Below are 17319 nucleotides of genomic sequence, written 5' to 3'. Positions count from 1 at the left end.
AAGATTTATGCCAGGCCCTATTACCACACAATGCAACAAGTCACTCAGTTAACTAGAATGAGAGACATGCTTCTAAATCTCCTAGGCTGACTGGAAAGTCTCAGTTACAACATCAGAACACAGGCATTGCCAGACCAGATCAGACCCAAGGTCTAGTTAGCCCAGTATCCTGTCTCTGACAGTGGCAGAGGATGATGTAACAACCTCACAGCATGATTCTGTAGTGTAATCTGCCCCCACATTAGGTCTCATCCGGATTGCTAGCAGTCAGAGACCAGCCCAAGACCTGAAGCAGTAGGTTTAATACCTTCCCAAAAAACGTCTTGGCATTGACTATGGTAATCCTGGGTATTCTAGGTGTCCATATAAATGGCCAATCCCTCTTTGATTCTTGTTCAATTCTTGGTGTCAATGCCATGCTGTGGCAGCAAGTTCCAATGGCTAACTATGCACTGAGTGAAAAAGTATTTGCTTTTATTGGCTTTAAATTTTGCCACCTTTAAATTACAGTTACTGTCTCTTTGTTTGTGTAGAACAAAAGCTCCCAAGGTACCTTCTTTAGACTATTCATTATTCAATTGACTTTCTGTGTCCCTCCTTTATTCATCTCCCTTCTAACATAACAATCCCAAACTTTAGATTTTCTTTATAGATTCTCTGTAAGGTGTATGAATAGCTTACATTTCTCCCTCAAATTTAGTACCATTGAATTTCATTGGACTTCATGTTACCCCTTTCCCTAAGCTTGGTTTGGGTCTCTGAGATGTCTCGCAATCCTTTATGGTCCTGAACAACCCAAATAACTGTGTCTCATCTGCAAATTTTGCTACCTTACTGCTCCCCCCACTGTTGCTTTCTGGATCATCAGTAATCAATTCGGGACATAACATATCACCTTGAGGCACTTGCTCTTTACCTTCAGCCATGAGGTTTTATGTTAGTGCATTGGGCTATGGGGTGTGATCATGACAAGAAACCCTATCCAATTCTCCTTTTTACAGTGCACTCATCACCGTGGTAACAGACTGCCTTAGGGTTCTGGACCACAACTCTCTGTTTCTGGACAATTAAACTCAAGTCTGTTTCAGGAACAGTTTTTAATCTTTCATCTCTCCCCTCCCCCCCCCCCCGCAGCAGCCAGCCAAGACGCCCACTGCAGGTGATGCTGTCACAGACTGTCCAGCATGGAGCTGCATGTCCCATTTGGGGCCACCCTGGTGCCTTGCATCAGCCCCCACAGCCCCAAAAGGGCACATCTGGGGCTGGGAGGGAGAGCGTGAGGACCCAGAACTTACCCAGAACGGTGAGGTTGATGAGTCCAATATTTTTCCCGTTGATGGCATCTTCATCCAGAATGTTGACCGTGCACATGTATTCACCAGAATCCATTTCCTGGGTGTTGTTAATGGCAATGGAAATATTGAAGAAAGGCATGGGGTGCACAAAGCCAGTCCGGTTCTTCAGGTATGTCTCCTGCACTTTCACCGTCCCGTCCATGTACGTCAGTATCTGAAAAGGGAGAGAAGAGAATACAATGCACCTGGGAGTCCTGCAGCCGTCGGGGGCAAAGGAGTGGTGCAAGGGAGTTGCTTTGGCTTCAAGAGGCACATCTCCAGATTGCATCAGAACCACTAATCGCCTGGGCCAGTGGGCGTGAAGGGGCAACTTCACGGCAGTCAATCCTCACAATCAGTCTCTCTGTGGATTAGGGCTTGGGAAGCACACAATAAAACACGAGAGAAGCAAAGGAGAGCAACAAGCATGACCCACAGAGGTGAGGGTAAGGAATGGTGGAGGGACTAAGGGAGCTAGGAAAGAGGAGACTCTGGGACGGGGCTGATGAGGACACCAAATACTTTCCAGGAATCGGCATCGCTGAGAGAGGGCAGGACAAAGAGTAAACATGGGGAAGCCGAGGCTATGCAGAGTGCAATTGAACATCCCGACACTCCCCAGAGTGCTGTGCTCCCAAGGGTCCAGTGAAATAGAACACGAGAGGGAGAGAGAAGTGAACCAGGGAGAAAATGCCCAGTGCTCAGATGGCTTCTGGAAACAGGAGCGGTGCAGAGATTTTGGGAGGTTGTTCCAGAGAGTGGCAGGAGCTGCAGGGAAGAAGACTCTCGCACCAGTCGGGGGAAGCCCAGTGCTAGGTCAGAGGAGGGAGTGAGGCAGGGAGTGAGTGAGATGATCCGATAGGTCACCTGGGCTTTAAAACAAGGAGGGGCTGGATCTCGCCATGAACATGTAGTGCCACCGAGGATGGGGTCACACGACTTTCACATGAGAGAAGGTGGGCACAGCAGGGGCATTTTCACATGCTGCCCAATGGAGAGCTGGTAGGCCAGTGAAAGGAGCTCCTGGGAAAGGAAAGCTAGCAGGAGGACACAACAGAGGTGGGGCTGAGGCAGACGCACAGAAGTGATGGTAGAGAGTGGAGTAAATTTAACAGCCATGACAAGCACAGCAATAGCATAGACTCCCCAAAGGAGGCGCCAGCCGCCGAGCCCCCATCACTGCAGAGCTGCGAGCAAGCACGGCTGGTGAGCAGCATGGCAGAGTGCAGGACAGAGCAGGAGCTACACCTCTAGCAAAGATCAAGGCCTGAGCTTAGGTGAGGGCAGAAGGAAAATGAGAGTAGAGAGAAGCTGGGGGACAAAGCAGTTTCTGCTGGACTTCAAAGGGCTCAGATCCATGGCGGCCGGGATCTGGAGAGCCCAGAGCTACCAATGCCACTCACGGGACCGAGCCATGTCAACCACACCGTCCCGCTGGACGAGCGAGAGCTCTCCTCTCTCAGCGCATGGGAAGGAGTCACGATCCAGGCTCAGCAGTTCATCAGCTCCTGCAGCCTGTTCCTGACGCGGTAACAGTCTGGCATCTCACAGCGACAACGCAGGGTTGCTGTGGGGGTGGCAGGACCATCACAGGGACAGGGGAGCAGACGCTGAGACCTGATGAGCTCTTGAATCTAAACAAAAGCAGAATAGCTGCCTAGACACTGGCACCATAACGTCACGGCTGTTCCTCCAACAGTCCCAAGGTGAGGATGCTGCTCTGGACCGATGTGTGACTCACCTGTGCAGGTACCGTTGGGTCAACACATATTTAACCAGCCAGAACACTAATATTTGACTATTGTTGTCCACAAGTCAAGCTACACTACAATGTGTGGCAAGTTCTGTTCTCGGGGCTGGTAACTTAGCCATGAAACGCACTGTGGGGTTGGGCCGAACCAAGATTTCATTAAAAAAGGGGCAGCAATCAAACTTTGGAAGCATCCATATATTTCTTGGCTTAGGGGACCTTCCTAGCTTCTGAGCTGTTTACTTTTCCAGCTCGTGGTTCATAAAGATCCAGTGCTGCTTCATCATTGTCATAACCGCTGTTCTCATGATTTTTTAGTGAAACATAGCAGTTCTGACACCATCCCTCCCCCTTTTTATGGGAGAAACCCAAGTGAGGATAGGGGGAAAACTGGAGAAAGAGTTGTAAAACTCTGCCAAGCTCCACCCACATTATTCAATATCAGCCCCGACTGAGTCGCTGCTGATGACCGAGTCCTCACAAATGAGCTCCCGAAATAGTGATGATCTCTGACCCTTCCTCTCCTTTCCTACATAAGGAATGAAACAGTTAACAATGGTGACCATTAAATCTCCATCGCTGGGCACTGAGTTAACCCTTCACTGGGAACAAGGGGACAATTCACATCTCTACCAAGTGATCGCCCTTGGTTCTCTGCGGACTCAGGTAGACATCTCTGCATCAGTCACGCTGGTGACACATCAGAGGCAAATAACATCCCCCGTCTCTCAGCCACACTCTCTTTACTTATTACACACAAGACATATGGTAAAAGAACATTACAGTTGCAAAGTCAAGAGCCCAGGAGTTGGGAAATGCCAGGATGAAGTCTGCCCATGCACAATGGGGCAACCCTTCAAATTCGGAACATGCACCAGGAATCCACAGATTATAAAATTCAGAGATGTCAGTGGGACAAACCTGGTGACACAGGTCACAGCAGACCTCCGACTGCCAGGGACTGTGCCCAAACAAAGACTAGCATATTGCCTCTGCTCTAGGAGGGGCACAGCCCGGCCACCTGGCAGTTCTGGGAGTGAGGGAGGTTGACTCTCCAGAGGGCGAACCCTTGGACAACACCAGGAACCCTCAGCACGCCGTTAATGCTGCAATGGAATCAGCGGGACGGCTCCTCCCTTGGTGCAAGCCAGCGAGCGATGTCTGTTCGTGCAGGCAGAGATGACCCCAGCAGGCAGCAAAAGGTGGGCAGGGAGGAGCAGCATGGCCTGAGGGCAGGAGACCAGAGACAGGAGGGTGGCCTGCATGCAGCACCGGGGAGGAGGACTCAGCCTCAGAGCCTAGTACCCAGGGCAGCTTTCAGTTAGGCCAGGTACCCATGATAACTGGGGGGTGAGGGAACGGAGCACTTTGAAAGGGCAGTGGCAGAGCAGGTCTGGTACAGCATAGGGAGGAAGCTGCACTTAGCTGAGGTCCCTTCCCTGGGCTCTCCCGGCCCCTTAGTGCACGCACTAGCCTGGCCCAGCTCCAGCTGTCCCTGCGCAGAACCCTTCCTATGGGCTCCTCTCACTTCTCACAGGCCTGGTGAGGCTGCAATGGGTCCCTCCCATCCCTCTCTCGCCCCAGGAATCTCTGCCTCCCAGCTCCTCCTGGCGATGTAATATGCTATTGTCTGTGTCAGCGATATGGTGAGCTTGCTGTACACCGCTCCCCGTGGAGATTCTCCCAACAGACACTCCTTTGTGCTTGGAGTCAGAACAAGCTGATGGAAATAAAAGCTAGTCAAGTAACAAACTGGCTCTGTCGAAACAGGGCAGTGCAACACCAGGAGTCGGCAGCACTTGAAAAATGCCACACACCCCATCCTCAAACACACTTTCCTAGGCGTTTGGAAAGCCCTGCTCACACCGATGTGTTGCAATGCCTGGGACAAGGCATTTTGTCTCACTGAACAGGCTTCGCCTTCACAATGGTTTATCCCCAGGATGTAGGGGAGGCCCAGGTATTGTAGATGCCCCCAAGAAATCTTTTGGGGTGGCAGGAGCCCTGTTTTCTAGGACTGGGCAAAGAAAAGTACCAGAGTTTCATCAGAAACATGCGTGAACCTGGGTTGCGTTTACCTGGGAAGAGCCAGAGCGGTTCCGTGAGCAAATCTCACCGTTCTTGCATGGACATTTTAGAAAAGTTTCTGAATGGGAGGAGCTGGTGCCTCCAGAATCCACATTGTCTAGTCCTGGAATTAAACCCAGGACAGGGGGGAGCTGGAAGACCCGGAGTTTTATCCCCACCTCTGCTGCTGACTAGCCTTCTACAGCACTTGACAAATATTTCCTTGCAGCCCACAGCCCCAGTGACATACGTGGCCATCTCCATTTTACAGACAGGGTCTCAGACTCAGGGGCGCTGGAATAATTTGTATAGTGGGGGGTGCTGAGAGCCATTGAACCAAACTGTAAACCATGTATGTAATGGAAACCACTTCAAGCCAGGGGGTGCGGCAGCTCTCCCTGCACTCCTATTTCCAGGGCCTATGCTCAGACTGAATGACCTGTCTAAGATGAGCAGAGCTGGTGTAGCCGTGTCAGTCCCAGGATATTAGAGAGACAAGGTGGGTGAGGTAACATCTTTTATCGGAACAAGTTCTGTTGGGGAGAGAGACACGGTTTTGAGCTCCATGGAGCTCTGCTCCAGATCAGGGAGCATCACAGCTAAATACCAGGTGGAACAGATTTATTTAGCTGTGACGCTGTGAGTACCTGTCCCAGCCCTGAAGAAGAGCTCTGTGTGGCTCCAAAGCTCGTCTCTCTTCCCAACAGAAGTCGGTCCAATAAAAGATATTCCCTCCCTCACCTTGTCAGTCTAAGCTGACACAGAGACAAAAGGAGAAGCTAGGCCTGTGTCTAAGCTCCTAGGCCACTTTCCAGGCAAACACCTAGCTTCCCTGAGGGCTTATGTGCACTAGAGCACGCAGCTAGGCAGGGCTCCACGACCTGTGCCACAGCAACTATCATGGGAGCCCACACTGGACTCACTCATTCACTGTCACACTTGCTCCGCAATGAGGTGTGGGTTACCATCACTGACAGCAGCTCCCTTATCTCCCAGCTTCCCCTCCCAATCTAACTGGAGCTCGGAGGAGCCAAGGGAGAGGAGCTGGTAGCAGCCAACAGCTGACACTCTCACCCTGTGGTCACCAGTGAAGCATCTCCTCTCGCTGTGAGGCTTCTCACCAAGCCCCCAGAGCACCCCAGTCAGGCACAGCCGGAGCCCTGGGCTCCCCTGTGAGGTGTCCGCCTCTCTGACCCCCATGCCTTTTACCTGCAAACGATTGGCTCCAGGTCTCTCAAGGACCCACGAGACATAGGGACTCCTCTGAGAGATGCTCGTGTACCAGATCGGCAACACCACCCTCTGCCCTTGGATCGTAGAGATAGAGGCTTGTCCCACACTGACTTCCAGCAGTGCTGAAGAGAGACCTGCAGAGAGAGAGAGAGAAATTCAGTACTATGGGTGCATCCTGACTCCCAGGAACCAGCCCTACTACATCCAAAGCTGAGCATCAAACCCCAGAGCCCCCAGGCACCCACTGAGATCCCAGGATCTTGCGGTGCACCAGGCGCAAGAGAAGGGGACGCTCCACAGCTGACACTGAACACTCAGAACGACGTGAAACAGATACTGTAAACGATACCTCGCACTGCAATAGCACATGTAGTCGGAGGCTCTCAAAGCACAGTACTGACCCTAGGTAGCCATCACTGGGGTGCCATGCTTAAAGGCTGCACTGAGTTTGTGCAGTAAGAATCCTTTGTCAGGCTTGAAAACAAGCATTAAGGGGACATGGGTGGCATGTAGGGTCATGTGTCCCCCCAGATTTGCTGCTTGGCTTGTACTGAGCATGCTCAGTAACACTGCTGAAGCCGGCTGCCCTCACTCCGCTCCCCCATTATCGGCAGGCACAGGTCGTCTCCTACCCTCCTGGCACTTCCTCTCAGGATAACGATTTCGTTGTCTGGAAAGTTACAAGCAAATCCGTGCAGGAGTCTACGACCTGCACCTGAAATTTCAGAGCTGGAGCCCAATATCTTTTTGCGCCTCACTAATTTACACACAGATTTTGTTTTTAAACACATGAAACTGTAGACGGGTGACTACTCTGAACAATAAACTCCAAACCTAGTTTATGCATGGACTAGTTTTATAAAAACCATCAGAAACAAGGAAGCCGTGAGCATCGGTCATTATCTATCTTGTGTGCACCCATCACTGTAGTAGCTGAGTGCCTCACAGTCATCAGTGTATTTACCCTTCAATCACCCCTGTGAGGCAGGACAGTGCTGCTATCCTCATTGTACAGATGGCGAACAGAAGAATGAAGAGGTGAAGGATATGTTTACATTGATCACATTTATAATGTGGAAACAGAATGAAGTCCAAACCAGTGATATATCAATACTTGGTGCTTTAAAACAAGCAATTTCACAAAGCTGAAAACAATTATGCACCAAATCCACTGAGGGAAGAATTTAATCAGAGAAACATGAATGATAATTCGAAATTGTTTAGGAACCCTTTCCAGAAGCCCCAAAAGCCACAATCAAGGAAGGAGGCCACATTAGTTTAAAAACTGAGCTGGTTGAGAGGGAGAAGTGAAGGCAGCTATAAAAATAAAATATATAATAAACAGAAGCAAGGGGAAGTCAACAGTAATTAATATAAATCAGAAGCTAGGAATTGTAGAAAATTGATAAGGGAAGCAAAGGACACAAGGAGAAATCTATGGTCAGCAGAGTTATGGATGATATGAAGGAGTTTAAGTATATTAGGAACAAAAATAATCCTGCCAACAATATTTGTCCATTACTAGATGGAAATGGCAAAATTATAAATAATAATTCAGAGAAGACAGAATTGATCAATAAATATTTTTGTTCTGTATTTCATGAAAACACAGATGCTGTAGTCATATCATATGATAACACTCTTTTCATTCCACTGGAATCTCTGGAGGAAGTTAAACAGAAGCTAGTAAAGTTAGACATGTTAAAATCAGCAGGTCCAGATAACTTGCATGCAAAAGTTTTCAAAAAGAGCTGGCTGAGGAGCTGATTGGACTATGAATGTTGATTTTCAACAAATCTTAGAGCACTGCAGAAGTTCCAGAAAACTGAAAGAAGGCTAATGTTGTGCCAGGTTTCAGAGTAGCAGCCATGTTAGTCTGTATTCACAAAAAGAAAAGGAGGACTTGTGGCACCTTAGAGACTAACACATTTATTTGAGCGTAAGCTTTCGTGAGCTCACTTCATCAGATGCTGTGCCACTATTTAAAAAGGGTAAACAGGATGACACATGTAATTATAACCGATCAATTTGACATCGATCCCAGGCAAGATAATGGAACCCCTGACATGGGACTTAATAAAGACTTAAAGGAGAGTAATATAATTAAAGCAAATCAACATGAATTTATGAAAAATAGATCCTAAATAGATTTATGAAAAATTTATGAAAAATAATCAAATAGATTAATTTGATCTCTTTTTTTTGGATGAGATTACAAATTTGGCTGATAAAGGTAACAATGCTAAGGTAATATACTTAGATTTCTGCAAGGTGTTTGACTTGGTATTGCATGACATTTTGATTAAAAAGCTAGAATGATATCAAATTAACATGGTACACATTAAATGGGCTAAAAACTACCTAACTGGCAGACCTCATAATGGAACTGTAAACAGGGAATCATCATAAAGCAGGTGTATTTCTAGTGGGGTCCAACAGTGGGTGCAAGGTGTTGACCCTAAGCTATTTAAAATTTATCAGTGACCTGGAAGAAAACAAAATATTAATTGATAAAGTTGGCAGATGACATAAAAATTGGCAGAGTAGTACATATTGAAGAGGACAGGTCACCGATACAGAGCAATCTGGATCTCTTACTGAGCCAGGCACAAGCAAATAATACGCGTTTTAATACAGCTAAATGTAAATGTATATATCTAGGAACAAAAGCTCTAAGCCATACTTACAGGATGGGGGACTATCTCGGGAAGCAGTGAGTCTGAAAGATTTTGGGGGTGTTGGAGGATAATCAGCTGAACATGAGCTCCCAGTGCGAAGCTGTGGCCAAAGACCCAATGCGATCCTGGGATGTATAAACAGGGGAATCTCGAGTAGGAGCAGAGAGATTATTTTACCTCTGAATTTGGCAGTGGCACAACCACTGCTGGAATCCGGTGTCCAGTTCTGGTGTCCACAGTTCAAGAAGGATGGGGTAGGATCTGAGTTACTATAGAAAATTCTTTCCTGGGTATCTGGCTGGTGAATCTTGCCCATATGCTCAGGGTTTAGCTGATTGCCATATTTGGGGTCGGAAAGGAATTTTCCTCCAGGCCAGATTGGAAGAGGCCCTGGAGGTTTTTCACCTTTGTCTGTAGCATGGGGCATGGGTCACTTGCTGGAGGATTCTCTGCTCCTAGAAGTCTTTAAGCCACGATTTGAGGACTTCAATAGCTCAGACATAAGTGAGAGGTTTTTCGCAGGAGTGGTTTGGTGAGATTCTGTGGCCTGCACTGTGCAGGAGCTCAGACTAGATGATCATAATGGTCCCTTTTGACTTTAATATCTATGAATCTAGGAAGGTGATAAATTGGAGAGGGTTCAGAGAAGAGCCATGAGAATGATAAAGGATTAGAAAATCTGCCTTAGAGTGATACGCTCGAAGAGCTCAATCTGTTTATCTGAACAAAGAGAAGGTGAAGGGGTGACTTGATCACAGTCTGTAAGTACCTACATGGGGAACAAATATTTAATAATAGGCTCTTCAGTCTAGAAGGGAAAGGTCTAACATGATCCGGTGGCTGGAAGTTGAAGCTAGACAAATTCAGACAGGAAATAAGGTGTGCATTTTTGACAGTGAGAGTCATTAATCATTGGAATAACTCACCAAGGGTTGTGGTGGATTATCCGTCACTGACAATGTTTAAATCCAGACTGGATGTTTTTCTAAAAGCTCTGCTCCAGGAATTATTATGGGGCAGGTCTCTGGCAGGTGCTATGCACGGGGTCAGACAAGATGGTCACAGTGGTCCCTTCTGGCCTTGGCATCTATCCCCACTGCAGCAGGGAGCTTGTCTCCCGTGCGGGTAGAGGTACACGCACTTCCTCTGCTCGAGTGCGCTAAAAAATAGCAGTGTGGTCGTGACAGCATGGGCTAGCTGCCCAAGTAGAATCATGCCCAACCCCAAGGGTACGTACTCGGGAGGCCAGCCCCAGCCCCAGCTCGAGCAGAGCTGGCGTGTGTACATCCACCCGAGCTGGGAATTCCGCTCCCAGCTGCAGTGTAGGGAGTTTATGGCACAACAGGGAACTGAACCCATGTCTCCAAAGTCCCAGGCTAGTGCACTAATCACTGGACCATCCTGCCTCTAATCTGATGTTTTTATTCTGATCACAGCATCTCATGAATAAAAATGCCTTAAAAGATGCTTTCTATGAAATCTGGGTACATAACATTCTTGATGCCAAAGCTCCTGTCAAAGGGTTTCTATGTTAGCTGTTCCAAACAGACACTTCTGCTCTCTGTCTCCAACTTCACAGCAACAAGATTCCACAGCAAGATGGGAGAGTTGCAGGACACAGAGCTCAGCAGCAGCTGGGTCCCTGCTCCCCTGGTATTGAAGAGCAATGCAGGCAGGGAGCTTCCCCTGTAGTGCCGCTTCATAATCCAGCGGGGCTCCCCCTCCCACACATCCTAGGAAAGCTGCAAAGATGTATTTGAGGCTACCTGGTGCAGTTACAGGCAGAAGTTCAAGGGTTGAGCTGGCACAGGGGATGGGTGGGGCAGGGAAGTTGGCAGGGAGCAAGGTGGTGTTTTCATACCAGCTCAGCTGGAGCAACAGCAGAACAAATCAGGCACTCAAGTGGATGCCTAAACTGTTTAAACTATCTGACCTTTGAAGTACTGTATCATTATTGGGCTTCAGAGTTAACAGCCCTTTTGAGATGAACAGGGGAATTCAGGTCTCTTTACAGCTCTGACTGTACCAACCTGTATGGGATTTGCAGGGCGAGAACAGGCTATAGGAAGGAAGAGTTTGGAGGAGGCACTAGGAAGTCAGTGTGCGCGCACATGGCCTGAATGCTAGCGGCAGGCCCTCTGTAAATAGTTCTCTTAGTAAAGAGCCAGTTTAGTTTGACAATTTGGAGACCTCACGTGTTACGACTTAGCATGCAGTATATGCAACAGTGACAATGCTAGATAAAGTCAAATTAAGGTTCCCTTCACAACCACAAGGGCTGGAAACCCTGGTTATCTTTAGATCAAAGCTTAGTTTCTCCAGAATCTGAACAAGTCTTGGGGGCTGCATTGTTGCCAGTCTGGAGGGTTCAAAAGTTATGAGTGCGGCCCCTCCAAAATCAAGAGATTGGTTTAAAAATACATGAGATTTTGCCTTCTATTTTCGGAGTCTTTAGGGGGTGCTTGTGTCACGTTTCGATCTTTTCTCTACAACTGTGAGACCAACTTATTTTTAATTGAAAACTGAGATTCTCACCTAATCTCCTGACTCCAGAAGGCAAAGTTTTAAGAAAAAATAACTGCAGTGAGACCAGAGAGAAAACAGAGAGTTGGCAACACTGGAGCCGGCTAAACACCTCCCTAGAGTTGGGAGGGGTTTGGCATCTCTGATCCACAGCATTTGTATTCTTCTGTCACAGATGAGGAGGGGAAACACCCAAGACAGTGAAAGTGAAACTGCTTGCTGCACAGTTTGTGTTTTTTGGATGAGGGCTGTGGCCAATGGACCAGTCCTTCTGTAAAGACACTGGAAACATTTCTGTTTGTACTCTTACTGCAGATAGGCACTGGCTGCTACAGTTCTTCGGGCTTCTTAATGTTTTAATTGTAATGGCTCTCACGGAAACATTTCAAATAGAAACTAATGGCTCCTGATAGTGACGAACCCGATTCTAACTGTTCCAATTTATATACAGCAGCTGCAGGGTGATGCATCAGCTGAGATCTGACTGGCTGAGATTATTCTGCATCTTTCTGACATTCCAATACCACGAACATGCCAAAGAGAGAGGCGACTTGCCCACAAGGGAAGGGGAATCATCATAAAGCCCTTGGACTTTGCCCCCTGCCATTTCCGTTGACTAAATTCCATAAATAACCTGACTACAATGTTTGTTAGCATCAGAAATACAATCTATTAGCAGGAGGCCTTGTATAGAGGGGCTAGTGACCAGAAACAAGTTGTCCGATGAATTTTAATGCACCAGCTCCCTTGGGATTTATTTAGAAATGTTGATCATGTGTGTTTACATTTGTGCCAGCAACGATGAAGCTGGATGAGTGGATTCTTGTGGCTGTGTCTCTGCAATCAACCAGGGCTCTTCTGTCCACAACATACATGCAGGCAGGGCTGCCAGCTAGATGCAATAGATTTCCGTGCTATAGGCTCTTCAGGGCAGGGGATGGCATTTTGTACAGCATCAAGTACAGCACTTGGGCTCAGGGGAAAACAGTCACCGTGTCTGTGACTGAAAATTGGTGTTTTACAGTCAGTCCTACACACTTCTGGCTGCCTTCTGCTGTATGCCAATTGCGCTGCAGGGGGCAGAGGATGCCGATTCGTTCCTGCCCATCCTCTTGGAACCTGGCAAGGTGGTTTACGTCATGTTACATGCTCCAGTTGGATGTGTGTAAACATTGGAATTTATAGGGGCCATAAAAATTCCATGTGATGGAATGGAAAAGATTGGGACTGTTTAATTTAGAGATTAAGCGAACATGAGAGACACATACAAAATAAGTGACAGCGGATAGAACACTGGCACCCTTATTTAGCTCCCAATACAATGCAAACACAAGAGAACAGTCACTGAAAATGAAAGGCAACATTCAAACCTGATCAAAAATACTTTTAACATGGTATATAATTAGCTGGTGAAACTCCCTGACCACAGAATATCAGAAAGGCGGCTCATATGCAGAATCATATCTATCTATATCTATATCTAAGAACATCCATGGTTATAAACTGACAGGACAAAAGTTACATGAGACATAAAGCCTCATAGTTCAAGGCACAACCCACCACTAGTGGCCTGGAGTCAGAAGAAACATCCCATATGGGCAGGTTATCCCATAATTGTCCACCAGGGAGCTCATGCACTTGCCTCTGAAGCAGCTAGTCCTGGCCACTGACAGACAGGATTATGGGCTAGATAGACCCTGGAATGAAGCCTCCAGGCATCTTTGGAAGCCCCGTTTCACAAGCTATTTGAACCTGAATGGGGCAACTGAGCAGATTGGTTAGCTGGCCAATACGCAATGGGCCAAATGGCATTGACAGTTTGCAAACAGTGCTCTCACCTAGCTCCACGAGCAAGTCTCCAGAGATTGACCCCTCTCTAACCCCCTTCTGCTGCTGGCTCAATATTTGCTGCTTTTCTAAGAGAAATATTCATACCCAAAGTCAGCAGGTCTCATTAGTTACCAGCCACTGCAAGGCCCTGATTCTGCAGGATAATTTGGCATGCACTTAAGCACCCTGCAGAACAGGGGCCTCAAACATGTATGGGTTACACATCAAATAATGCATGTAGTTGGAACACTGGTCAAGACCAGAGGCACACAGATCTGAAACCCCCACATTCAGTGCTCAGTCCCCTTCCCACTTAACCAATGGCTGAGCCATTTCCCCCAATAAATTTAGCAAAACCAAATTTGCTTCCAGACTGGATCTGATCATTGCAACAAGAGCAGGTGGCAATGCAAGAGCAATGATGGCTCCTCCCTCTTGGGGCTCCTGCACCCCAGAATAGCACAAGATGTCTTTGCTACATGTTTGTGCTCCTCAGGAGCGCCGAAGGATGTGCCATCTGTCTTCAGAAGAGAAGGATTTCCGGGCTCTCGAGGTCGAGCATTTGGTAAGAGGATGCAAGACAATGGGAATAAGACATTTCCCTGCACACAGGAACAGCTCTGACATCAGAACCAGCCATTTCCACAGGACCCCGCCAAAAAACAAAGCCCTGGAAATGCTCACGACAACAACAGGAAGTTGCACTTATGGCCTGTTTGATAAAGCATCTAGATTTGTTTAAGTCTCGTTCCCATCTACTGGCATCCCGCAGGCTCCTCCGGCTGGTTGTTCCTGCCTTACCCTGGCCTCTTCCTCCCGCTGATAAGAATGCAAAGAGTCCTAGGCAGCTGGTTCAAACCCCCTCAGTTCCTCTGCACATGCTCCTGCTACTCATAGCTGGGGACTCGGTGGGGTGACCTCTGAAATGAGTTCAAGGCTATTCACACCAGGGAACCAAAGGTTTGATGACAGCACCCCATCAAAGGGGACTAACAGAAGAGCCAGCTCCAGGACCATTCATACGACTGTCCACCTTAGCATGCACCTAATGGCCTCTTTCCCTGGAGGGAGGGACTAGGTGACATTGGGCAGCATGTGAGAAGATGACTCAGCCGACGTAGACTTCATTCTGGGCTGCAGAGGGGAGCTTGGGTACATGTGCACGAGGACTCTGCATCACAGAACTTACAATGCTCTTCACAAGGGAAACCTGGAGTAAGACGCACCCCCTGAACCGACAGAGAATGGAGCAGCTCAGTGCCCAGCTCAGGCAGATTTCCCTCCTCCAGACAGCCAGAGAGAAAAGCTGGAGAACAGGCAGAGTAACATTGCATTGAGGCAATCAGAACATTAAACACCTCCTGCAGAAGAGTTAAAGGGGAAAGTGGGCCAGGGAGGGGGATTATGAGGTCTAAACATGGCCCCTCAATATGACGACAGGAGTGGACAAAAACACCCCTGAATTTTCGGTTTGCTAAATTGTAGCCGTGTCGGTCCCAGGATATTAGAGACAAGGCAGGCGAGGTAACATCTTTTATTGGAGCAACTTCTGTTGATGCGAGAGACACGCTTTCGAGCTACACAGAGCTTGCCTTCAGATTTCAAGAAGAGCTCTGTGTGACTCGAAAGCATCTTTCCCCCAAACAGAAGTTGCTCCAATAAACGATATTATCTCACCCACCTTATCTCACACCAATTTTCTGGCTGTTACAAGAGCAACCTAATCATGTGAAAAATTGGTTGAGTGGTAGAAGGTGGTCTACAAATAAACATTCCTTGAGCCCCAGCTTGACAGCCCTCGCTTGAGCCACTTTTTAGTTATTAGTTGTCCACATGCCTAGACATGCCCAATCTAGGCAGCAGGGCCCACTCTCCTAGATAGCACATTAGTGCCTCTGCCACATGTCTATAAACCTGGGAGACTGTAGATGGCATGTCAAGGCACAGACACCTTCTCAAATGGCAGGAAATAAGTTCTTCCAAAGGTTCTTCCTGTCTAAGGCTCCCAAACTTGCCCCGGTCCCAGCACCGAGTTATATGGGACCAGTCTAGCGAGACCATAATAGGACTGGGTGAAATCTCTCCACTCGCTCTGCTGCCATTTGTCAGGTGTTAAATTTCATTTCAGTGTTTCAGGCCACAGCCCGACCAGTTGTTTGGACGGAGGCTTCCAAATGATCTGTGCCAACAACAGGGATCCGGCAGGGGACCCGACTCCACTTGCAGGGTTTCCAGTATTGGGACAAGTCATAAATAGTCATTTTGTAGTTTTAATCCTCCCTGCTCCGTCCTCCAAGGTGCTGCCTGTCAGAGCAACGGCAATTAGTAGCCTTCTAAAATTAGCTTAATCTGATCTCCAGTGCAAGTGCTAGAGATCTCCCCGGTGCGAGGCTCAATCTCTCTCTCTCTCTCATTAGATCTCATGGCCTGGAATAGAAACATTTCCCAGAGAGGCTCAGATGTAAACTGGTCTGTGATCTGTATCATATCTATGCAGAGGATGTGAATTGGGCCCTCTAGGGCCAATTTCTCAGCATGTTCAGGCTTTCCATCTCATTGGATTGTTATTTTCTAGACTCACTTATTACTATGCAGCACCGAGAGGCCCCAGCTGAGCTCGGGGTCCGTAAGAGATGGTGTTCCTGCCCCGCAGAGCTGACAGTCCAAGGGTGGGAGAAAAAGGATCGCGCAGCCAAGGTGCATGGAGATTAAGTGACTTGTTAAGGTCACATAGGCAGAGCAGGGAATTCAACGGGGGTCTCCTCAATCCCAGTCTGGCCTTAACCATGCAGGTCCGCCTTCCTCTCTGGAATTTATTAAAATTCATCCAGTTTCCCCTTGTTAGTCTCCCTCCAGTTGAGGTTATTTATGGGGGGCTCCATTACTGAGACCCCTCACCCCGCATTTTAATGCTGCAAACAGACAGCTGGTTTCCATGGAGAACGCCCAAAGCAAAAGGCGGCTTGTCCCTGCCACATTCACCGCTGCAGCAAACACAGGCCATGCTCACTGGATTAGGCACGGGCGACGACACAACCAAGAAGCAAAGCGTGGGGGAATATTAATGGGATGGAAGTGCATCCCTGAGTCACACTCGGAACTTAAAGGCATCCCAGAGAGAACGCTGCTCTCCCCCGCCCCATCACTGAAGAGAGCTGCTTTAATTGCTGGAGTTACAGCCCAGAGATTATTTTCCAACACTGCAGAAGGAGGATCAGCTGGAAAGTAATCTACTAGAGAGGTCAATAGTGCACTGTTGGAAGGGGAGAGGCAGAGAGCTACAGCCGGAGATATACTTGCGTCTGCTTCCTCTAGCATCAGAGAGAGGCTGGGTCACTCAGTCACATCTAAAACGTTTCTGGGCCGCGCTGCCAGATCCAAACAGGCTCTCCCTGGGGCTGATCTCTAGCTGAGCATACCAGGAACCCCTTGTTAGAGTCCAATCCCTGCCCTGCCCTTCTGCCCACTTCCAAACAAGAGTTAAAAAAAAACTGACCCTGTCAGATCCGCTGTGACAGTGAGCAGCTGGCTTTCTAGCAACAGCCCACGTGCTCTCTCTGCACTGGGTTTCCAATATGTTTCCAAAGCCCATTCCCATTTACATAAAGGGCTCTAATAAGGGCATTGATTACCTGCCACCCCTATGGATCAGTTATGTGACTGCTCCAGCAGGTCAGGTCATGGCACTAAGCCATAAATTAATAGCTCCATTATTTCATACATCCTAGTGTGTCCTAGGAACAGGGCATTCACTCTTCCATTGGCTGTGGCATCTGCACATTAGCATGTGCTCCCAGCTCCTCACCCATTATCTGCTCATACGTACCCCTGCACCCTCAGGGAGGAGCAGGAGGAGGTGATGATGGATGAGGAAGGAGGAATATGGTGGATGACCATGATCCAC

General features: G+C 48.1%; 1 protein-coding gene across 1 annotated transcript in view; it reads right to left on the bottom strand.

Annotated features, from left to right (window-relative positions):
* The window catches only part of ESAM (endothelial cell adhesion molecule), an 84406-nt gene that overhangs the window by 13548 nt on the left and 53539 nt on the right, over nucleotides 1-17319 (bottom strand). The window contains 2 exon segments of the mRNA XM_038380737.2: nucleotides 1296-1509; nucleotides 6361-6518. Of these exon segments, the coding sequence (XP_038236665.2) occupies nucleotides 1296-1509; nucleotides 6361-6518 (372 nt within the window).

Source organism: Dermochelys coriacea, chromosome 22 (assembly GCF_009764565.3).
Source record: "Dermochelys coriacea isolate rDerCor1 chromosome 22, rDerCor1.pri.v4, whole genome shotgun sequence".
Taxonomy (NCBI): domain Eukaryota; kingdom Metazoa; phylum Chordata; order Testudines; family Dermochelyidae; genus Dermochelys; species Dermochelys coriacea.
Note: the sequence above shows the minus strand (reverse complement) of the source record. Positions and strands in the feature narration are given on the sequence as shown.